The 25,823-nt window shown below is 36.5% G+C and overlaps 2 protein-coding genes across 2 annotated transcripts; both read right to left on the reverse strand.

The window, feature by feature from the left end:
• On the reverse strand, positions 1-19,322 carry orc3 (origin recognition complex, subunit 3). Its single transcript, XM_048190582.1, is given in 21 exon segments — positions 1-373; positions 553-632; positions 726-842; positions 3,012-3,153; positions 3,232-3,326; positions 5,670-5,749; positions 6,315-6,448; positions 7,380-7,459; positions 9,921-10,027; positions 10,030-10,036; positions 11,714-11,777; positions 11,852-11,985; positions 13,807-13,920; positions 14,026-14,185; positions 15,642-15,781; positions 16,105-16,253; positions 16,567-16,671; positions 18,455-18,587; positions 18,689-18,774; positions 18,859-18,913; positions 19,023-19,322. Coding segments are annotated over 21 exon segments (2,124 nt in total). The 5' UTR covers positions 19,059-19,322; the 3' UTR covers positions 1-267.
• A 4,314-nt stretch (positions 19,323-23,636) lies between these two features.
• Positions 23,637-25,597, reverse strand: gpx2 (glutathione peroxidase 2). The gene is made up of 2 exons (XM_048190280.1): positions 25,266-25,597; positions 23,637-24,236 (listed from the first exon to the last, which is right to left on the reverse strand). Exons 1-2 carry the CDS (start codon positions 25,485-25,487, stop codon positions 23,877-23,879), a joined length of 582 nt encoding a protein of 193 aa, XP_048046237.1. The 5' UTR covers positions 25,488-25,597; the 3' UTR covers positions 23,637-23,876.
• Positions 25,598-25,823: the final 226 nt, after the last annotated feature.

Genomic DNA, 25,823 nt, shown 5'->3' on the forward strand with positions numbered 1-25,823 from the left:
TTCATTTTCATGTTTATTATCTCATATCGTTTGATAAAATTAAAACTTTACAGATCCAATGAATTAACATATTTGACAGAGACATTAAAACAGTATATTATTTTTTTTATTCCAATAGTAAATTAACAAAAGCGGTAACAATGTAAAAACATCAACACAAAAAGTAATAGAAACATGTAATACAGCTGACAGGACAGTTGTAGTGCAAAAGGCATACTAATTATTTTATGAATGTCCAGCCTCTCTCGTGTTCAGGAAACTGTTTCTTTAACAGCCGCCCCAAGTCAGTCTCGCCACATGGTCAGTTTTCTGTTTTGTTGATTTAACGAAGCCAAGAAATTCCATCTCAGAAACAGCCTGAATGAAACGAGCACTGCTAATGTTAAGAACAACACGTACAACAAATGTGTTCATTTATGACAGTCACATGCTTTTACCTTGAACATTACCTCTAAAGAAGCAGGAACAGTACTTTTAGTAGTAGTTAAAAATGTATTAAATTAAGAACAACACTTTCATAACTAAAATAAGAGAAATATCAAAAAAGGATACTGCTTAAGGCTGTCAAATTTGCCATACTCCTCAGAATCAGCATCTTGGTCCTCAGCAGCTGACATCACAGTTGCAAATGCCTGAAAATTTCACAAACAATGACAGATCCCATCCGCACTGTGAGAACAAGATAACCCACCTCTATATGTGATGTTAGTTTAGCATCTTCATACCTCAAGCCAGTCATACAGATTGATGAGTCTTCCACACTCGAGATGAAGCTTGTATGCGATGCAGAGGTCTGGAGCCGCGCTGGAGATGGTGCCAGCGTTCGTTTTCAGGATTTCATTCTGAAGAAACAACAGAACACAGTAACTAAATGAATACACAGCTATTTGAAGAATGTTGGAAACCAAGAAAAAAATAGTATCCCATCGACAGTATCACTGAATTGTTTTTCGAAATATCTTCTTTCATGTTCCACATTAGAAAGAGTCAGGTTTGACATAAAATAAGGGTTAAGTAAAAGACAGAATTTTTAGATGAACTTTTGGCAGACTGCCAAAGACAACTCAAACTGTGACTTAAAGTCAAACTCAAAATATTGACGAGTCTGTTGGCTTCAAGGTTATTTATAAGCTAATGTGTTCCAAAACACTGATAAAAGTCACATTTAGAGGATGTGTGTGCTCAAAATTGAGTCACTCTCCACCACCAATGCAGATTAAAAACTCTGACATCATTCTGCACTTCAGTTTCTCATCAGAATAAGTGCAGGGATGAATTAAAGGGCCACTCACACGGACAGGATTTCTGGAGTCACACTGCTGAGAACATTGGCAATGCAATATTGGAGCCTCACCTACCAATTTACCTACAGGTTTCTGATAAATTTGATGCCGATAAGACATTGATATTAGAGGGAAATTGATTTATGCTTCATGCCACCCTTAAGTGAGGCCCACATGGGCCACCCCAGGCCAAACAGTGCAGACACACCACTGCCTGTTCTAACAAATTAAATCGCAAGTCACCTGTGCTGTTAGTTTCTAGTAGGCGTATCTGTGTATCCACTGGATCAGGTGAATTACTGCCTGCATTCACATTTCCTATGTTTACATACAACCAAATAATCCATTAGTAATCGGATTGACAGCTTAATCGGAATGAAAAGCCTTCATGTAAACACCTAATAAATCCAAATGAGCTCAATCCAAATGAAATTTCAGTCGGATTGGAAGGGGTGGTTTATGCCTCTTCTAATCCGATCAAGAAGACATATAAACACTTGATTGGACTGAAAACCGAAAATGGAAAGTACTGCGCATATGCAATGACATAGCAATGCCGTAATGATGAAATGAAGGGTTTACTTGCCTCACAGACACTAGAAATATCTATGGAAAGCTTGAAATGTCCACTTTAAATGAACAATTCAAATGGAAAACAAATATTCTCAGATTATGTAATCCATATGAAACATGCATACTGCAGAAATGACGAGTCAGCATCGTCGACTTCATCTCTGCAGTTGAAAACACAGAAAACATCATCAATAAATGAAAATGTTTGCTTCGGTTTTTTTCCACGCCACATTCATAATCATTACTTATGCCGGTGCGCTGTGGCAAGATTTATGCGTGCGCTTGAGCATGATTAGGCTGGTATGTATTATAGGCAATTAAAGGCTCATTATAATGATTTATATGGTTTAATAATATAAACGTGCAATTAGTCAACTAATAGCTTAAATGAACTAGTCGACTAGAAAAATGTTTAGTCAAGGGCAGCCCTAACAAAAACTCAATTCCCATTTGAAGCTTGTGACACACAAATGCACACATCAACCCAATCACTTTATTTAGCGTTCATGTAAACACTACGTTCAGATTCATCAAATCGGAATTGATTAATTCAGATTGAAACAAAAGTTGTGCATGTAAACATAGCCATTGGTAGTTGAGGCTCAAATGTTGCATCACCAATGTTCTCAGAAACATGTCCCCAGAAACCTTGTTAGTGTGAGCGACCCTTTAGCTGAAATAATGTTTCTGAAACTGCATCGCATTACCTTTCATTACCATACAGAGAAGCTTTCTAAACCGTGGGCAGCAGAGGTACAGCAGTGGGTTTGTGATATAAGCCAAATCAAATTAAAATATTCTGTTCTGATTTGTTTGTTTTTTTAGAATATTGGTTTGAAATCAAACAAAATTATTATTATAGCAAAGCTGACATACCTTTGCTTAAGTCAGTTAACTATTATCGACCTACTCCAAAATGCATTGATGGATGCTCAATAAATGCGAGTATGACAGTGCATCAGCCTCATCATATGGAATAGACATCTATAGGAGCTGTTCACAAGTGAAGTTTTTTTGGGGGGGTTGTGCCTTTGAGTTTGGGAAGCTCTGCCATATGTTGTATTGGCTAATGAAAAGGCTGGAAGAAAGTTTCGATACTGTCACTTGTATTTTTAATGGAAAACAGCTGGCTAGTCAGAATCAGTGGTCAGTTACCTGCAGGTAGTGGAAAGGATGACTGAGAGCAGTCTGAATGGATGTGCGAGGGGTGACATTGAGTCTCTGTCGCAGGAGCCCAGAGGAACTGTAGTAGCACACTTCACTGAGAGGCTGGAGCTCTGCTGGAGTCAGGTATTCTCTGAACAGAGACCACAAAGCTTTTGTGAGATAAGCAAGTAATTAAGCACATCTTAGTCTCATAGTGACGTCTCCTTACCTCACAAGGCTGTCAACAAACTCCATCACCTGGCTGCGCAGCACTTCATATGGATTCAGTCTCTTTGTTTTTCGGGACTCTTTTTCCAGCAGCGTCTGCACACAGAATCATGTCAAGAGTTCATTTTAAATACACCAATACTATTTTTCCAAAGCTGAAACCAAAGTACTTGATTCATTGCATGGTCTGAGGACCAATAGTACGTATAGTAAGTATACCAACGATATGTCACACTTCTGGATACAAATTAAAATAAAATAAAAATACAGGTTGCTGATTGAGGCCATCTACACAAGACATGTCAAAGCGTACTATGGACTATGTGCCCATCATACAAGACATGATTTTCTGTAAAACCTGTCAACGTGCAGACTGGCTCTGGGAATCCACAATTAGCATCAACTCATCCAGCTTACAAAAATCTGGGGAAAAGTTGTGTAGTGAATTCCAATCCACATGTGCTACAGCAGCTGTATTCACACGGACCCTAATAATCCGTTTGTAATCGGATTAGTAGCACAGAATAAAAAAAAAAAAAGTCACATTTAAGTAACCATGTCAATCAGAGTTGGCCAAATGTAAATTTCATTCAGATTGTTTTAAGGGATGGTTTAAACCCTCTCTAATCCATTCCATAATGATGTATAAATGGTGTAATGATGTACGATGCACAGAACGAGCTGTTGTGTCGTTCTAAAATTTTCCTTCCACTCATCATCTGTGAAGTGCTGCAGGACAGCAACGTCCCATCAGTCCTTGCTTCAGACTCAGCACAGAAATAGCCATTTTTACTGCTTGATAAATATAAGCAGCACAGCACAAAGCTTCATGTGTTTGTCATCTCCTAATTAGGACCCGAAATAGATAAATATTAAAGGGTTAGTTCACCCAAAAATGAAAATGATGTCATTAATGACTCACCCTCATGTTGTTCCAAACCTGTAAGACCTTCATTCATCTTCGGAACACAGTTTAAGATATTTTAGATTTAGTCCGAGAGCTTTCTGTCCCTCCATTGAAAATGTTTGTACGGTATACTGTCCATGTCCAGAAAGGTAATAAAAACATCATCAAAGTAGTCCATGTGACATCAGTGGGTCAGTTAGAAGTTTTTGAAGCATCGAAAATACATTTTGGTCCAAAAATAACAAAAACTACGAATTTATTCAGCATTGTCTTCTCTTCCGGATCTGTTGTCAATCCGCGTTCACGATTCATAATGCTTCTTCTTCTTCTTCCCTGTTTTACGGCGGTTGGCATCCAGCTTATTGGTGCATTACCGCCCCCTTCTGCTCCGGAGTGTGGTTCACGACTCCGCAGTGACACTGCTGACGTGTTATCTGGTGCGCCCGAGCTTCGTTTACAGTCTGAGGGAGACGCATGCTGTATTCAAGCTACTCTACGTTGTTTGTATTTTGGTACTGCTATATTTTTTAAAATGGTGCGTAAGTGTGCATGTCGTGGATGTCCTAATCGCCAAAAACAACCACGGCGACGTAAAAGTGCATTACCAACGCCGACAGATGAAAGGATTCAATGGAAACAATTCAATGGAAAGGATTCCGGAAGAGAAGACAATGCTGAATAAAGTCGTAGTTTTTGTTATTTTTGGACCAAAATGTCTAACTGACCCACTGATGTCACATGGACTACTTTGATGATGTTTTTATTACCTTTCTGGACATTTACAGTATACCGTACATACATTTTCAATGGAGGGACAGAAAGCTCTCGGACTAAATCTAAAATATCTTAAACTGTGTTCTGAAGATGAACGGAGGTCTTACGGGTGTGGAACGACATGAGGGTGAGTCATTAATGACATAATTTTCATTTTTGGGTGAACTAACCCTTTAAGTCTGCTTTTTAAAACTAAGAAAAGAAGCTATGGTAGGAGGATGGGAAGTATGAGTCATCAGCAGAAATCTCAGTATATTGATGCAGTGTGCACATGTCAAAAGATCAAGTCTGTGACACAAACCCATCAACCCAATCACTTTATTTAACGTTCATGTAAATGCCATAATCTGAATGATTTTATTTCAATTTAAACAAATGGGGTCCATTTAAAAAACACAATCCAGCATCAACATTAGTGCTTCAGACAGTCTGAAGTTTGGGAAAGTTAGCAAGGCATTACAGTAATGTTATACTTACTTTTTTACTTCAAAATTATGAACCAAAGCAAGATCATGCTGTATTAATGCCTCCGGTTACAAAATCTGTGTCTTATAACAGCAACTGAGAATGAATTTAAAGCATCAACTTTATACACAGAAAGGCATATCACTGTTTGGAAGTGCAATTTGTGAATAATGCATTCTCTATAAATCTGTAAATGGATGTCTTATTTTAAAACGTACACATCATGTAAATCATTACATCCATGTAAAACATATTAAACAAATTCAGGTTTAGCTCAATAAGACAACAAATACCTTTTGAAGCTGAAAGAGATCTGTTTTTCTGTTCTTCTCCAAGATGACACCATCCCCAGAGGACTCTTCTGAAGTGGCACCTGACAGGCAAAGCAATGCATTACTAAAGGTATTAACTGTGCATCTGATTCCATTTTAATACACACAAATGATTGCAAACTATAAACAACTCAGGCCGTGTTATTGCCACGCAAACTCTAAACTAATCAATTACAGTATAACAGAAGAGCTCCTTTTAAAAATATTACACCTTTAAGATCTCAAGGAAATAAAAGTGCATTATTTTCATGGCCTGTTACTGCAATAAAACAAGTTATTTTACACTCTATGGTTAAAAAAGAAAAAGAAAAAACTTGCACAATTAACTCCAAAATACAACATATCTATTGTTTGTTGCATTTTTTGAGTTGTCTATGGATCTTGATATGGATCAATATTTTTGAAAAGCATTTCAAATGTTGCTCTGGTCATTCTGAAAAGATTGACATTAAAATGATTGGCTACATTTACAGACATGCTTTTGTTCCCATAAGGCAGTTTGATCTCTTGAACACACTGAATGGAAATGCAAATAGTTTGTGATATTCAGATTTTTCCTATAAAACACAGTTGCAGCTTGGACGGAAACAACACATACTGACTTACCCTCCAGCGCTTCCAATCTGCCAATAAAATCTTCCACTTGTTTCAGCACATTCTGCATTCGTTTGGTATTGGCAGATTTAAGAATTTCAGCACACTTCTCTAAAGCTGCAACAAGCTCATCTTTTGCTAGAATCCTGTGGAAAAATAATCAAGAGACACTGTAACTGGAGCATTTCCTCCAATAAATACAGCAACCACTGAATCAGAAAACAAAACAACAATACATGCATATCAGGTCTAAACTGAAGAAGATCAAATGTAACATTTTTGGAGGCATTTAAACTTGGTCACTTCGGATTGCTCAGTCATGTGACCAGCTAAAGACTAATATAATAATATAATATATTGTAATACAATATTGTTGTTACAATTTGTACAATATTGTATGTTACAATTTTATGTTACAGTTATTATCATTATTTGGTATTTACTACTCTACAAGAGTGTTTAAATCCAGAGAAATAAGCAATTTTAACCAGGACATGGATGCAGGCGCAGATTACTTTACTCCCTGAACAAGTGCGCACTCGAGTCAAAACTACACGAATCGTGCCACAGTTCCAGTGTAACCAACAGGCAGTCTCAGGTTCAGTACCCCGGTGCGCTGCTCCAGGGACCACATGACTGCTTTCACATTACCAATTTTTCACATTTCAAATTAAACTGCCAGTGTGAAAGCACCCGAAGTTGCTTCATCCATGTGTCTAATCCATGATTCCTCACTTACATGTGGATTGTATGGAGCTCCCAAACTTCTGTATGCTGTTGTAGTCTAGTTTGTTAGAAGTAAAACCTAAAGAAGCCTAAACATGTTTACAGTTGCCCTATTGTGTTAATCTACAGTAACTCCTGTGGTTGCTTGAGTAAACAGATCTTCTCAAACCTGTCCTGGGGACCCCGCACCACTGAACATTTACTGTCTCCTTCATCGCAGAGACCCAAATCAAGTCTTGCAATCTCTCCTAGTCTCTCAGTCTCCGATTTTGTTTAATCTTCAGACTATAATTCTATCCAAAATAAAAATAATATAACCAAAGACACAAAAGGTAATTTCTGCCAGGTTACCTCAGAAGTTGCATGGCAGAGTCATATTCCTCAGTCTCCCACAGATTCTTCTCAATGCAGGACACATGGAGTTCTCGTATCTATAAGAACAGTAACAGTCACATGTGATGAACATTAAACTATCCTTGGTCTTTATTTAGTTCTTAATTCTGCTAAAAAATAAAAATTTAATTTAAAAAAAGGTCATTTTTATGTTTAATAAAAAGTTATTAAAAATCACATTAAATTATGTTTAATTTTAAGTCCCATTTCTATGCTATTTTTTTTTTTTAGTTTCACTGCATGATAGCCAATAAATGAAACAGGAACAACAAAAATCGTTAGACAGGTTTTACAATATAAATCTAACTGTAACAGTATAAGAATTTCTGCTAAAAAGAAGCAGAGATTTGTGAATAGCGGTGAAGCCACACAACTGACACTGGTCGGTCACATGACAAAGACAACACGACGAATGTAGTATATCTGGGGTCGTATTCACAAAACATTTTATCATACCACTAAGTTTTCATAAAGAGCAGTAAAAGTTCGTCTCAGCAGCTTTGTGAATAGATTTATAGAGAGGAAACTCTTACCTAAGGAATAGGGCTGGGCGATATATCGCATGTCACGCGCATTTCGTCAGTAAAGCCGGTTCCCTGATTACCGCTAAATCGCCATCACCTGCTTTCAAATGGAGCGCCATTTAATAGACAGAGCCGTAGATCACTGACAAGCCACGCAATATCGCGTTCATTATCGAAGGTGATTCATCTGCTATAATGAACGCGATATTGCGTGGCTTGTCAGTGAACTACGGCTCTGTCTATTAAATGCCGCTCCATTTGAAAGCAGGTGATGGTGATTTAGCGGTAATCAGGGAACCGGCTTTACTGACGAAATGTGCGTGACATGCGATATATCGCCCAGCCCTACTAAGGAATAGAGAGAAGTCTTAAACTATAGGAGTAAGGGCAGGATTGACCTCATTGCTATGGATCAGTAGTTCCCAACCTGGGGAGTTTTATATGCTTTGAGGTCAAACATAGATACTAAAAACCTTTTTGTATAGTTTCTAGGAATGCTCCAAATGATCGGCCACTTATATGAAAATGTTGTCAATTACTTCCTTTGATTCTATACGTGGTCTCTCAGTTTGCCGATCACATAAACCGATCACATTTTTATGAAGCAAAAGAGGCGAGCTTGTTCACACCAGCTGTGAGAGCTGCGGCAATGAAAAGTCAGCAGTGGCTGGTGTGTATACAATAACACAATGAAAACGTGTGTATGGTTCAAACTACTTTATTAAAAAAAATCCAGAATTTCTCCACTCTATTCTCTTCTTTCCCTAACATGGGAGTGTGTTCTCCTCAGAGCTTCAGGTGAAGGGTTGCCAGTAGTAGAGATGCAATAGTCTACCGAACCGAACTATCAGAACCGGCCAGTTCCAGTTTTTATCCCGGACTTGCACACAAAATGCACTGCAATCAGAGCACGCTCACTGTTGCGATGCTCAGAATATTGGAAGACAATTCTACACATTAAATTGGGGTGGGGGCTCATATGAATGCATTTCTGAAGGAACTGACTGACTTCACAAAAGTTTCGATGACATTTTCTTTTAATCTTACCTCCGTATGATGCCTATTAAAGTAGTGTTTACAGAAGTGCAGCGCTGGTGCTGCTTTGTTTACAGAGGTAACCAAAGAAACTACACTGCAAAAATGCTTTTCTTATTTAATATTTTTCTCGTTTCCAGTCTAAATATCTAAGAATTCTTAAATCAAGATGCTTTTACTAGATACGTAAAATAACATGAGATATTTTTTTCTTGTTTTCTGGAAAATAAAATCAAAATGAAGTGAGTTTTTGCTTAAAACAAGCAAAATTATCTGCCAATAATCTTGTTTCTTGTTACTGTCCCAAACAGAAACAAGCCTAGTCAAGTGGGGGGCTTCATGGACAAAAGGTTGGGAACCACTGCTATGGATGATGTCAATATGCATTTGTAAGTAATTTATAAAGAAAAGGTTCAGCACCCAAGGATCTATCGCTATTGCCTCAGTAGTGTCAGTGTCTTTGGACAGACAGCTGAGGAGGATCCAGCAACAGCCATTTTAGGATTGTTTGTCCTCTCGACTACTCCTAACTTTAACGCTAAAATGTTTTGTGAAATACTCTTAGAGCAAACATTCAGGAGTCCTAAATTTAGGATTGACACATCCATTATTTTTAAGAGTGTCTCCTAAATCGGCAAGTTACGAGTTTTGGCCTTAATTTGATTTGTGAATACGACCCCTGGATTAGACTCAAACTATACAATCTACAATGCGCTCCGAAAAAGAAAAGCTCATTTGACCATGTTGTCTTTTATGTAAATGATTACTCAGCACTTAAATGAAGCGATTGAGTAATATTAATTAATAACATGCACTTACTATAAAGTTAGGGTTTGGTTTAAGGTTTGATCCATGGAAATTTGCATAATTTACAGTTATTACTATTAAGTACATGTAATGTGTACTAAAGACAAACAAAAGTGCTAAAAGGTCTACTTACGTGCTTCCCGAGAGGAAACTTAGGCAGTGATGATGTCAGAGAGTGCAGACACCGAAGAACTGGATAGTAGTTTTTGTGGTATTTATGGAGGTTTTTCAGAAATTTTGACATACATCCTAAAAAGACAAATCACAAAAGAAGATTAGTTTATTGCTTGCATGCAAATATTTTACTATTTCCAATGGGGCTGCCCCCTAATAGTCGACTAACTGTTAGTTGACGAGAAGAGGCTTAATTGACAAAATTTTATTAGTCGCAGGAAAAACAACAGAGTAAGTGGCGAAATCATAATGAAACCAAATGGTGCGATTTCTGCCATCTCTCTGTGAACTTGAGCGAGGCAAAAAGAACCACAACTCCATGTAAACTTGCCTCACATGTATAAAAATATATCTATAGAAAGCAAAATGCCTACTTTTAAATGAACCAATTCATCTGGAAATCAAATATTTTCAGGTTATGTAATCCGTATGAAACATGCATATAGGCGCTTCCACTACTGCGGAGATGACGAGTCAGCATCGCCAACTTCATGACTGCAGCCGAAAATACAGAAAACACTAGTTTATCAATTAATTATTAAAATGTTAAAGCATTCTCCTTGCTGTTTTTCCTCAACAAATTCATAATCATACTTCTGCTGGTGTGCTGTGGCAGAGCTTTATGCGTGCGCTTGAGCTCTGATTAGGCTATAGGCAGTAAAGGCTCTTTATTACGATTTAAATGGTTTATTAATAATCGTGCAATTAGTCAACTAATCACTTAAAATGAAGGACTACTAGTCGACTAGAAAAGTCTTTAGTCAAGTGCAGCCCTAATATCCAATTTGTAAATTTGCATTAATAAAAAAAAAAAAATAATAATAATATATATATATATATATATATATATATATATATATATATATATATATATATATATATATATATGTAAATTTGTACTCATTGTTTTACAATGAGATATTATATAGCAGGCATGTGATCAGTAATAATGTTACATTATAATACAATATACACTACCAATCAAAAGACTGGGATTGGTAAGTTTTGTAATGTTTTTAAAAGAAGTCTCTGCTCACCAAAGCTATATTTATTTGATCCAAAATACAGTAAAAACAGTAATATTGTTTTACAATTTTTTTTAGGATTCTTTGATGAATACAAAATTCAAAAAGAACAGAATTTATCTGAAATAGAAAGCTTTTATAACAATAAAAATGTCTTTGCTGTCAATTTTAATCAATTTAAATGCATCCTTGCTGAAAAAATCCCAAATGTTACAATAGCTTTGTGACAAGTCATGGTTGGGGCTTGAGCAGCATGATGTCATACTGCTCAAATCAAAACGGCTTGTTAATTGAGACTGTTTAGGTTTTTGGGGATTAAAAAAAGGTGTGGGTGGATTTTCATTATTATAGGGTGGTTGTGTAGACACACTGCCAACACACATTTAAGTTCAAACACCATATAAAAGTGAATTTTGCATAATAGTCTTAAGCCCAAAGCATACTTTGCTTGAAAGTTCTTCTTTCAAACTTTGGTCATTTGTCAATTTCTTCAGCTGTTAACTGTGGGAGTTGCAGCAATACGTTTACAAACAGATATACCAGGCATGAGTTTGTGTATTTCTTTGATTTGTGGTGCATCATCTAACTGTTGTCAACCTGACGCACAAAACAACGACTACACAGAACTTCTTGTTACCACTCTGCTGCATGGAATAGAAATAAAGAAAGACACAATTCAATCAACTACACAGATTATAGTGGAATAATAAGTTGTAGCAGTAGTTACCTTGACATGTTCATCACTGGTAAGGAGCTGCACCTGCTCCTGGGGCTCCTGAGTCTCCACAAACCTACAGAGACAGTGTTGTGTGGTTACAGAACTGTTGTTGCAGCACTTTACTGGAGTGAACATTTCTGTGTGTACCTCATGAATGAGGGCAGATGACGGATTCTTTCCACGTTTTGTTGGCTCAACGTCTTGACACAAAGCAAAGCCTCTTTCTTCTGACAGCACAGCACACTGAGAGGCTGGCTATTAAAGTGCTCTAACAAGGAGAACTGCAAGACAAAAGGTTTAAATGCAGTGCTTGCAATTCATCCATATTCCTGAAGTACTCTCCAATCCCACATTAAAAATAATGTTTTAGATGATGTAGTAAAATATGCAATTGTGGAGGCATTCCCAGGACTGACATTTACATGGATTTATATTAAATATGAAAAGCAAGTGGTATAAAACTCTTTGGCTGGCTTGTGTTGATAAATCTTTTTTTTTTTTAATTGTTTCTGAGTGAATTACATAAATGCCATATTTATAAACATCATTCAAATATTAAAATGTTTTGTTAATGAGCTATGGAAACAACAAAATGATGACTAACAACAATGTTGTTTTGTTGTAAACAACTGTATAATAATGACGAGTCTCTTTTATAACACACTCTTGACAGTTCTGAAAAGATCACCTTGCAATTGAGTTTTGATGTGGGATGTAGTTTTGTAGTGTTTTAAAACATTTTCATTAAGGAGTGCTGTCAATGCAGGCCTCACTAAGTCATCGGATTTAATCAAAATATCTTAATTTGTGTTCTGAAGATGAACGAAGGTCTTACAGGTGTAGAACGACATGGTGAGTAATTAATGACATTTTCATTTTTGGGTGAACTAACCCTTTAGGTTTTGCTAGTAACACAGCCTAAATCCTCTATAATTCTTATTGTATAAAAGTTTTGGCCCCCTCAATTAAAGTCAATGGGACTTTTTTGTATTTTTTGTAGTTTTGATCATCCGTTTAAACAAACATCTTAAAGGGTTAGTTCACCCAAAAATGAAAATTCTGTCATTAATTACTCACCATCATGCCGTTCTACACCCGTAAGACCTTCATTAATCTTCAGAACTCAAATTAAGATATTTTAGTTGAAATCCGATGGCTCCGTGAGGCCTTCATAGGGAGCAATGTCACTTCCTCTGTCAAGATCCATAAAGGTACAAAAAACACATATAAATCAGTTCATGTGAGTACAGTGGTTCAATATTAATATTATAAACCGACGAGAATATTTTTGGAGCGCCAAAAAAACAAAATAACGACATATTTAGTGATGGCCGATTTCAAAACACTGCTTCAGGAAGCATCGGAGCATAAATGAATCAGTGTATCGAATCATGAATCGGATCGCGGTTCAAACCCGCCAAACGGCTGAAATCACGTGACTTTGGCGCTCCGAACTGCAGATTCGATACACAGATTCACTGTGCTCCGAATCTTCCTGAAGCAGTGTTTTGAAATCGGCCATCACTAAATAAGTCGTTATTTTGTTTTTTTTGGCGCACCAAAAATGTTCTCGTCGGTTTATAATATTAATATTAAACCACTGTACTCACATGAGCTGATTTAAATACGTTTTTAGTACATTAATGGATCTTGAGAGAGGAAGTGACATTACTCCCTATGAAGGCCTCACGGATCCATCGGATTTGAACTAAAATATCTCAATTTGTGTTCCGAAGATGAACGAAGGTCTTACGGGTGTGGAACGACATGAGGGTGAGTAATTAATGACAGAATTTTTATTTTTGGGTGAACTAACCCTTTAAGTCAGATCAGTTAGAAAAGATACAGAACAGTCTGATGTCTGAGCAGAGTTTGGTGGTTTTAGCTTGAAAGCCCTATAGGAGGAAATACTGTTTAAATTTAGTCTCAGAAGATGACGAAAAATCTTAAATAGTAGATCAGACTGTTGTCAAGCCAATAAGTTGCACTACTCTCACCAATATTTGTTTCTCAATAACATTATATTCCAACACATGACCAACAAAGAAACCATACTCATGCCACAATGAAACGCCATTTGAATGACACATGTGTCAGCTCACCTGTAGGCCCTTAACAAAATTTTGTACAGAGAAGTCATGGTAGAGGAAGATGCCAACCAGCACCTGAATCACTCGACTGCTGAGTTTGAATGGAAACTGAGAGTTCAGAATTAGCTGTAAAACAAAGAAACAAATAATGAAATCAGAAGAAGAACATAAACAGGAAATTATTGAAGTACTAAAAAGTTAACTTCCATTACAAATCACAATGTCACTTACCTTGTCAAAAACCGAGGCTAAATGCTGCGTACAGGAGAGAGACTGAAAGACCTCGATACAGAGCAGAGACGACACAGAGTGAGGAAGCCTGTGCTGGATAGCGCTGGGAGACGTGGCGATGCCGAAAATAAAGATGAACGGAAGCTCCTGGGTGTATCGACTGTTAGGAAGGTGAAAAAGATTAGGGATTCTCAGATCATGACCGTACACAATAGCTTTTCAATTTAAACTATGAAACAATATTAACATTTCCTGCAAATAATGGTGCTTTCAAGGCAGACAAAATCCTAATCTCAGGTGTTAGGTTTAGGTTCTGTTTAAATGAAAGGCTTGAGTTTTGCTATGGCCATAGATTTTTTGGGTCACACTTTAGATTAGGGTCCAATTCTCACTATTAGAGCTGCACGATTTTGGATAAATTGAGAATTACAATGTTTTTGGTTTCAAATAGAGATCACGCAATTCTCCTGAACAGACACAATTCATTCTGGACCGACAACTAAACAAAATAACATTTCCTAGAGGTTCTGACAAAATATTAATGCAGTTTATTTAAAAATGTATAAATAATATGAATGATTTTTTAAAATCTGTTTTGAATGAATGATTCAATGACAAATACATTTTTAATAGTCGATACAATCGTTATTTGAAGAGCCAAGTTACTTGATACTGATCGCGACCGTAGACATCAGTGTTTATATTTTGGATATAAACACTGATGTCTACGGTCGCGATAAACTAATTTATCTCAGTACTTGTGTGATTATTTTAATATTTGTAACAGAAATAACGATACTATGTGGTTGAAAAGATGGTTTTGTAAAGCCGTTTCATGTTTAAACTGTACAAGACAACAGCTCTCTTTGGATCAGCGGCAGCACAAACACAGATTTTAATGTTCCAGTATGATTTTGTCAAAGGTTTAATAAACAAGCGAATCATTGTAATTTAGGAATAAGATTGCATGGATGTTTAAATCGAAATCGCAATCTTTTAATGATTAATCATGCAGCTCTACTCACTGTTAACTATTATCTACAACTTTTGCCTCAAACTCCTATTTACTGCTTATTAATAGTAAGGTTGTTGAGTTGATAGCTGATATGTTTAGGATTAAGGGATATAGAATAAGGTCATGCAGAATAAGGCATTAATATGTGCTTTATAAGTACTAATAAACAGCCAATATTCTAGTAATATGCATGCTAATAAACAACTTTAATAGTGAGAATTGGACAATAAACTAAAGCGTTACTGATTTTTGTTGACCATTCTCAATGGGAAACTTTCAACCAACACGGTCAACACAACATGCTGCATATGTATGTACACTGGGCTGTCCAAATATATTTCAATATTTAAAAAAATAAAAATTTTGTGCAGCTTTTCAAAAACGCAAAACGTGCACCTGTGAGCTGAAACCACTTTGTAAAGCCTACGGTGATAAAAGCTTTGCTGATTATAATTGAAGCAATTTACTTCATGATGTTAATGTTAAATGTTCATGTACAGAGGGTGTAAGAATCTACAAACGTTTCTGTAAAATAAGCTGAATTAAATTTGCAAGCACTGTAACATTATTATTCCATCACATTTCACTTGATAAATCCCACCTGCAGATAAGGATAAAATCCTGTAAAACTTGTGGGCTGAACGCCTCAAAATCTTTGAAGATCACAACAACAGGCAAACTTCGAGGCACGTCATTATTTTTCAAGTTTTCTTTCCTTTTCGGAGAAGCGTGGGTGCATTTCTGCAAAAGACCAATTATTCTGAATGTTTAAAGTAGTTCAACACATCAACAACAGGGCAGAATCTCTTTCAAACTTCTACTAGAATTTACCAAACTCGTTTACAAATTTTAAATCCAAGCCAAGCATTCTAATATTGCTGCTACAATCACATACAGTACTTCTCAAGCAATAGAAACACACAAAAATCCACAAAAGAAACAACCAAAGAGCATCATATGGGTTTACTTCACAATGGAATGAGGCCTTAAAATCTATTCTTTCAGAATATACACATCTTTTTATTGTAGTTAAGCATAGTTTATCTTCTCTTGTCTTCTCCTACCTTGGCAGCAGTCTTGTACCACTGACACAGAGCACTAATAGTACACTGTGTCCTGTGAAGCACAGCTGTATCATCCTCCTGTTCTTCGTCCACAGACACTCCTTTACCCATCAGCTGCTCCAGAACCTTCTGGATCAAGAGCTTCACAGCTGTCAGAAAATGACACGGTTTATTGTTGAACCCAGTGTCATTACATCTTGATGACAACATGCAAATGAAATTTATATGCAGATGAGGCTATGCTTAATAAATCACTGTATTCTCAATATATTGAGTAGATGTTAGATTGAGTAGATTTGAGATTTGATTTGAAAACATTTATTTGTTTATTTTAATGACATGGAGAAAAAAACTGCTGCAAAGACCCAAAGTGAATCCTGTAATCAACACTTTGTATGTGTGAAAACCTAAACCATTATTAAAAGTAGTGCACATGTACTTGTAGGAGAGATTCACACATACCTGCACATTCTTTGGCATGAACAGACACCACAAACGGGGTGACAGAATCCTGAAGGAGATTACACAGACTTCGTAATGTCATGGCATGATCCGGCACATTCACCCCTAGGTGACAATAAAAAGGTTTTACTATTAAATGCCTAAAATAGGTGGAGCTAAGAGTGGGGCTATAGGGGCAAAAAAAACACACTCAAAAGTAGATCCACATGCGCTTTGGAGAAAGAAAAAAAAAACCCTTCACACACTGCATTTCCTTTCGGCATTTGAGGAAAAAACATAAATGTCAAACAATGATGGAAAACACCGATTCCAGTAAAGAGACTGGATGGGCCCAGAAGACGCACACAAGGGAGACGAGTGATCTATTATTTAAACATGTCTAAAGCCTTGTTTGTCAATGGTATTGACGCCCCAAATATGCAAATTAGAACATTAAATGCATAATTCGGTATATTTGCCCAAAACTGAAAAGAGAGAATACTTTTTGTGTGCAAAACAACACAAAAATAATGACTTTATTCAAAGTATTCTTGTCTCTTCATAACATTAAGGTTCAACCACTGCAGTCACATGGACTATTTTAACGATGTCTCTAGTACCATTCTGGGCCTTGACAGTGGTGATTAAATTTCTGTCTATGGAGGAGTCAGAGAGCTCTCAGATTTCATCAAAAATATCTTAAAGATTTAGTTCACCCAAAAATGAAAATTCTGTCATTTATTACTCACCCTCATGCCGTTCCACACCCGTAAGACCTTCGTTAATCTTCGGAACACAAATTAAGATATTTTAGTTGAAATCTGATGACTCAGTGAGGCCTGCATAGGGAACAATGACATTTCCTCTCTCAAGATCCATTAATGTACTAAAAACATATTTAAATCAGGTCATGTGAGTACAGTGGTTCAATATTAATATTATAAAGCGACAAGAATATTAAAAAAAAAAAAAAAAAAAAAACGACTTATTTAGTGATGGCCGATTTCAAAACACTGATTCAGAAAGCTTCGGAGCGTTATGAATCAGCGTATCAAATCATGATTCAGATCGCGTGTCAAACTCCAAAACAGCTGAAATCACGTGACTTTGACACTCCAAACAGCAGATTCGACACACTGATTCATTATGCTCCAAATGCTCCACTATATAAGTCTTTATTTTGGGTTTTTTTGCCGCAGCAAAAATATTCTCGTTGCTTTATAATATTAATATTGAACCACTGTACTCACATGAACTGATTTAAATATGTTTTTAGTACATTAATGTACATTTGTACATTAATTTTGAGAGAGGAAATGTCATTGCTGGCTATGGAGGCCTCACGGAGCCATCGGATTTCGACTAAAATATCTTAATTTGTGTTTCGAAGATGAACGAAGGTCTTACAGGTGTGGAACGGCATGAGGGTGAGTAATAAATGACATATTTCATTTTTAAGCCTTTAAGAACATAAAAAATTTGACAAGCATGTTTATCACATAAAATATTAATTATGACTAAAGACTGTACAAATTAAGAATAATAATGTTCGTATTACTTTCATGCACTTGTTTTACTTTCTGAAACAATCTCCAAATATTAGATCAAATCAAATTTGTTCAAATAAAGGGAAATTTATATCCGAGAAAAGATTATTACAAAAATAACTGGTTTGATCATCCAAAACAAGTTGTATCCTTCAGGTTTGAGTGCAATTATCAAACTTCATTATATTTCAGACAGAAATGGGACATGAATCATAATAAACCCTGATTTATTATGGCCAAATAAAATATGAGTTTCCCACTTGACACACTAATCTGTACTGCTGCTCTATCTTTTTAAATGGTATCGTAGAACTACAACTAGAGCCAATGATTTAGCCACTCTTCTGTGAGGATAAACTTACCCAGCATGAGAGCAGCTGTGGGGATTTCACTGGATCTCTGTCTCCACTCCTCAGAGGAGATCCCGAGCTCGTGCTTCTTAATAAACTCGACAAGGCTGTCAAGAACATGTTTATTCAACTGCTCTTGTATCACCTGTGAAAAATATACATTCATTAGGAAACAAAAATAGACGAATGAACGAATGAATTACACAATTCAAGCGTTAGCAAATGCATTTGAGGAAATATATCTACCTCTGTGTTCATTTGAACCGTTTCCCATAATTTCTGACAGATCCTGAAGCGATCGCTGCCGTCACAGCCATCCATCAGATATCCACCTGCATGAAAACACATGAATAACACTGCTGATGGCTGATGCAGAAGTGTTTGTCAGCATCGCAACAATGATCATCATTACTCACCAACTCCGACATGTCGCTTTCTCTTTTTAGAGGTTGATTTAAAAACAAAACATCCCTGAAAAACATCATCTGTAAGTCTTGATATGCTTCAGTGTCATTATTCTCAACACACGTGATTAATTCAGCAACAGTGAGAGGATGAACACATGTGTGCTCGATATTACCTTTGACACTGATGAAGTTATTGGAGTTTCGCTCATTTCTGCTCTTCAGATATCAGTAATGGACAAACTTCAATAACACAGCGCTGCACGCGTTTATTCTGCCGCTCTTCCTCTTCCTCGGATATTTCTATGACAGTCACTGAACCATCGTTTGGAGTTTTACTGCCACCAACTGCACTGGAGCAGCGCTTATGCATAAAGCCATGCACAAACATGACACTAGAACTACAAATATGGCTAAAACTTGTGCTCTTCTGAAGCAGGACCCGCCTGTTTTACTGCATTTGTAGTAGCCTATCTGGTGTATAAATAACAGGGACTACGGGTGGAAAATAGCAAGTTGCTAAAACCTGGTGCAATGCATCACTTCCTGTTATATAGGCTACAGGGTTAATATTTTATTGTGCATTGTCCCTGTTCAAATAAAAGAAATAATAATAATAATAATAATAATAATAATAACTACATTACCAGATATTAAGTTAGTATTTATTTATTTGACTGTTTATTTAAACTATATAACATAAAATAACATGTTTCGTATTATTGCAGCCCCCAGGAACCCCTCACTTATTTTTTTTAATGGTATTTTTATTAGAATTTTACATTTTACAAAAAACAAAAGAAAACAAAAAATACATTTAGAAAATATATACAAATCAATGAATGATAATATTAACAATAAAAACAACAATATAAATGATTATTAATAATTATTAATATCATCAACCATTAATAATAATAATAAAAATAAAAAAAGATAAATAAATAAATAAAAAGATTAAGAACCAGGGCGTATATGCAGTTCCAGTGGTAAAGCACAAACAATCAAGCATTCAGTAGAAGGCAGAGCAGACAGCATGTTATGCCCTACATTACTGATCAGAGCTAGCATTTAACTGGTTAAGATGATCCAGAAATGGTTGCCATATACTTTAGAATTTATCAAGCTTACCCATAATTCCATACCGGACTCTCTCCATGTGCAATATTCCAGTAAGATAAGTCAACCAGGTCTTGAACTGAGGAACAGTATCCGATTTCCAAAGTCTTAGAATGATGCTCTTAGCAATAATCATTCCATAAATAATGGTGCTTTGTACAGAGACATTATGTTCTGCAAATTTAGACCGATCTCATGTAGGAGAAACGGTTGGGAAAATCCTGTGCAATTTAGAATTTTTGAATAGTGCAATCTCTGCATCACTTTAAATTGAATTAACTGATGCCTAGAATTAATAGAACAAGAACGAATCCTGCTAAGGCTCTCCTCCCATACTTCATCTCTGATCTGTACTATACCTAATTCAGGAACCCCTCACTTATTCACCTATAAAGGAGGTAGCTCTCATGTTTCATGGATTCAGAATATGAAACAAGTCTACAAATGGAAAGAATGACTGTATGCCTTAATGAAGATGGACATTTTCCTGCCAAGATGGAGGTTTATTACACAATATTTAGATACATAATTAAGGTGGGTTGTAGTGATTGGGAATACAGGTGTGTCAGCGAACTCATACTTGTTCCTTTTATCTGTTTTCAGATGTATCTCCCACAATGAATTGATGATTTGTTTTTTCTTTTTCTAAAGAAAATCGGCTAAAATGTTGCAGAGATGTTATAGAACGGTCAAAGTATTTTTCATAACGTACTTTAAAAAGCATAAGCAACATTCAAGATATTTTGGTCCTGCCTGTTGTGATGAATATGAGTGATGACGTTTTGCAAAGAAAATACATAGACATGTTGCCAGAAAATGAGAAATCAGTGTCTCAATATGTAGTGAGCCAGTCCTTTACCAGTGTGCTCAAATGGTGAGGACTTTTCAGCAACTTTAGTATGGGTTAATTACGCCAGTAGGTGGCGACAAGGAACTGTCTTAATAAATGATGAGTCAGAATAGACCAGAGGTGTCCAAACCTGCTCCTGGAGGGCCACTGTCCTGCAGAGTTTAGCTCTAACCCTTGTTAAGCCCGGGACACACCATGCCGTATAGACAAAGAACTCTAGCGGCGGTGAAAGATGACTGTGTTGTCGTCTCTCATCAGCTGCGTCTCGGCCAAAAAGCTGCGCTTGAACACACCAAAAGGACTAAAGGCAACTGTCAACTAGCATATGTGTTCTGCGCCTGCGTGTAAGGAAACATCTGTCTATATCAGCACGTATCAATAGTCTTTCATTATTCAAAAAGGGAAATTGAAACTAGGACTGCAGATATACAAACCGTAAATAAAGCAGCACCGTTTTGGATATCAATCACTCGATCACTTTCTTCATTCCAGTCAGCTTGTTATTATGAAAGTGTGCATTCGAATGCTCAGTTAAGATGACATAAAGTTATAACAGCCTTCTGTCTGTACAGTCATCTTTGCTCACTTTAATCGCTTTCGCTTTTATTCTTTTGCACTGATTTGTTTGCTAAGCTGAACAGCCAATCAGAGTTCTCACTCTCACAAACGGCCCAAAAACCCAGAAGGCGTCCAACTAGCCATCCATTGGCTTGGTGTTTAAACGCACCTAAAACAAGCTGATTAAGGGTATGTTTACATGACAATCCCATTCACACGAATCGTGAAAATGATAAAAACGCTGTATTCTGCTGCCAGGCCAGTAGATGGCGATGTCACTTTGTAAATAAAAAACTATGCACTAGACTGAACATGCGCATGACGTCACTGTTATCATAAATTAAGTCTACATGGAGATGATAACAGTCTCGTCTTCAAAAACTTGCACTTTGAAACCAGTTTTCAAAAGTTTGCATTTTCAGGCCACCAAAATATCATTGCTGTGTAAATAAAGGGCCAAAACACATAAAAGGTTTTCTGTTTTTAGTTGAAAATGGTGTAGTGTAAACGGCCCCTTAGTGTTCAGAATCACTAGAAACTTCCAGGTAAGTGTGTAGGAGCTAGTTGGAGCTGAACTCTCCAGGACGTTGGTCCTCAAGGGTGGGATTGGACATCCCTGCAGTAGAACGTTCATTTAACCTCTTAAGTGTCTCCGGCTCTGTGGGCAGCTTGGCGCTCTTTTTATTTATTGCCTTTTTTTCATATTACGTATTTTAGTAATCATTATAAATTAGGTATCATTTGAAAGTGGTTTGAAATCGCATGTTGCGTTACCATGGAAAGAGTACTTTAATTTATTTTAGGAGCTTCTGGGTGTCATGTTTCATATTACAATATTTATTTTAGCTACTTTATAGTCAAAACCTTTTCTAATCTTGACAAAACACATATCTTCGGAAAGGTCTCAGTCTCACGGTTCCATATTTGCCAAACGTTTTGTGATAGAAGTGATATTTGGACATGAATTTATCAATATGTAACAGGAGAACGCATAAAAAAAATTCAATTGAATGTCGGTGACACCCGGTGGCTATTTTTGGTAAAGCGCATAAACAAAATCTCAAATTTTTGTGATATCAACTTCCAATTTGGAACACAACTTGGTTAGACATATGGCTCTTGTTTGATAGCAATTTTAGAGTAAAATTCATTTGATAAAATATAAATTTCATATAAAATAAAAAATGATTAGAACATTACATTTGATTTACAGTCAATTTAATCTTCTATAACTTTATCATACTTTAATTTTTTTCTAGTGCTTTCACTTCAGCTACAATCTACTGGATGTTTTCTTTAAAACAAACTTAGGTCTGTACTCCAAAGCATTTTCATGCCTATTCTCAAAAATTCTCAAAAATGACACTTAAAGGATTAGTCCACTTTTAAATAAACTTTTCCTGATAATTTACTCACCGCCATGTCATCCAAGATGTCCATGTCTTTCTTTCTTCAGTCGAAAAGAAATTAAAGTTTTTGATGAAAACATTCCAGGATTTTTCTCCATATAGTGGACTTCAATGGGCACCAAACAGTTGAAGGTCAAAATTAGTTTCACTGCAGCTTCAAATTGTTCTACATGATCCCAGATGAGAAATAAGGGTCTTATCTAGAGAAACCATCACTCATTTTCTAAATAAAATTAAAAATTATAAATGTTTTAACCATAAATGCTCATCTTGACCTAGCTCTTTTCTTCTTCTCTATTAGAATTCCAGCAGTGTAGACACTGCTAAGTGTATTACTGCCCTCCACAGGTCAAAGTTTGAACTAATTTTTATATGCAATATGCTAGTTCAATAGTATATAACAAGGGGTTTACCAATTTAAGGGGTTAACCAATTTCCTCAAAAAATCTGATTGATTCATGAATTAAAAAAGGTGCTGAAATTACTTGACCTTTGAGGAGAACCACCTTCTGACGCTCATGGCAAAATAAAAAAAAATCTCACAAACTTATAACTTGACCTGAAGAATGAAAGCTCTTACAAACAAGCTCTCTCTCATAATACTATACTTATATTTATAAGTTTCCTGAAGTTGCCAACGTCATTGCTTGTTCTAAAGTGACATATTTAAATGGGTGTATCAGTCTTTGTTTTTCCTCATTTATTTACATACACTTATCAAACTGTTGTATACAAGCAAAATCACAGTCGTGCAACACATTATATCGTCTATACTCCTTCTCATGTGATGTTGCTCAAAAGCAGTGTGAAGCCACATGCAGATGCCACATTCAGACCAGTAGACAGAACCGCCATTGTGTTGATCAATATTTTATTAAGGTATTTCCATTACAGAGAATTTGTTAGTGGCATCATCTATAATTCTTTCATATATACAATCTCAGGTGAAACCCATTACATTTTGGTGTGTCACTCTCATTAAGTAATATAAAAGAAAGCAAGGTGATGCCACAATGTTCTAACATGGAAGATAATGTGAATTAAAAACCATCGTCATTGAGTTAATACATGATTAAATAATGACACATGATCAATTAATGTGTTTTTGAGGTCAGCTTCAGCAGTCTTTGTATGTCTGGCTCAATATTGATAGTCTGAAACTTTCTGCTGTATCTCTTGAAGGGCTCGCCCTCTGGCCCAATCAGAAACTTCTCAAAATTCCATGAAATATCATTCCGACTGATGGGATTCCAGACCAGATATTTGGGGTCCTGCATCAGTGACATAGGGTCATCATCTGGATAAGGGAGCTTGTCTTTCAAGTAGGAAAAGACAGGATGTGCATCACTCCCATTTACAATGCACTTTTCAAAAATGGTGAACGCAGGTTTATACCCTTCACCTGGACGTACATACTTTAAGGAATTTAGAATTTCTGCATTAGAGGTGTTCTCCTGGAAAATATCAAAATAGACAAAGTAGGGAAAATTCAAAAATAAAAGTTATGTACAATATTCAATATTGCATATGAAGACAAACTACAACTAAACTCTATTCGGACAGTAATTGTTTTTCATGTGGACGTCTGTAAAAATAAATTTGCATGGCACCAGTGATGAAACTCATGCGTTCAGATGACGGTTTATTCACGGAGGAGTGAGTTTTGTGATCAGGAACATGCTGATCACATGGTTGCATGATTGTCTGTTATAAATAACATTTAATATGCTTGGAATAATACAAATAAATTAATATTTAATTGAATAATGAGGAAATAATTATTCTTATTTACATGAGGTAAACATAAAGCTGCTTGATTTATATTTCTAATATATATAATAATACATTTTAAAATTGTATTGCTGCAGCCCATTTCAAATGTTTACGTACTGTTTCCCTCTTTCTTTTCGTTGAGGTGGAGCACTGATGAAATTGTTCTTGTAAATACTTCCCAGCATTTCAGTAATAAAAGTGTAAGCTACATATTTAAAATGTAGATTCAATATTTAAAGATTCAAACTGTGAATTTTAAGTTGTAAACTCAGAGATTTGGATTCGGATGGCAATTAAATTACCACACGACCTTGGTTTTTATCAAAAAAGAGTTGGTAATTCGGCCGGCCAGGTGTTTTTATGTGAGTGGTGGGAGAAAAACACGGCAGTAAAATCACTGACTAGCCCTGGGGTGCCCAATTCTGCTCCTGGAGGGCCACTGTCCTGGAGAGTTTAGCTCCAACCCCAATTAAACACACCTGAACCAGCTAATCAAAGCTTTTAGGCATACAGGAAACTTCCAGGCAGGTGTGTTGAGGTAAGTTGGAGCTAAACTCTGCAGGACAGTGGCACTCCAGGATTGAGTTTGGACACCCCTGGACTAGCCCCTGTAAAATGTTGAAAATATCTAACATTCCTGAGAAACAATTACGGTCTGAATAAGTGTAAATAGTGAATAGAAGGTGAGTTGCACTTCCTCATTTACAAACCTGGTATCCAAACTGGTTGCAGGGAAAGCCCAGGACCACAAGTCGGTGAGGATATCTGCTCTGGAGCTCATTAAGCTGGATATAGTCCTGGGTGGTTGTTCCTCAGAGTGATGCCACATTCTCTATTAGCACCACTCTTCCTCTGAAAATATTGAAATCTATTGTGTCCCCTTCCACCGTAGTCGCATGTAGATCATAAAATGTCTTAGCTATAAATGTCATTGTTCAGTCTGGCTGTCCTCTTCACAATGACATAAGCAGTGTCGTTTTCTATACATGGGTTTCAAAGACGTCACTTCCGCTATGCCCGCCGCCATATTTGGGACAGTCAAGCTGCGCGTCCTGTTTAAGTCAGGTGACAGCAGCTACAAATACCAGAGGAAGGCCAACAAAACTCTCTCAGAAGGTTCACAACAAGTTTACATATATCTGGGATATGTGGTGCTGTTAGCCGTTTCAACAGTCGTCAGAACTACAAATTTATTTGATTTATTTGAAAATATTGTGAATTCTAGTTGCTGTGTTTCGGCGTGTTGTTACAGGTGAACAAATCACGAC

Source organism: Megalobrama amblycephala, linkage group LG5, assembly GCF_018812025.1.
Source record: "Megalobrama amblycephala isolate DHTTF-2021 linkage group LG5, ASM1881202v1, whole genome shotgun sequence".
Classification (NCBI taxonomy): Eukaryota; Metazoa; Chordata; class Actinopteri; order Cypriniformes; family Xenocyprididae; genus Megalobrama; species Megalobrama amblycephala.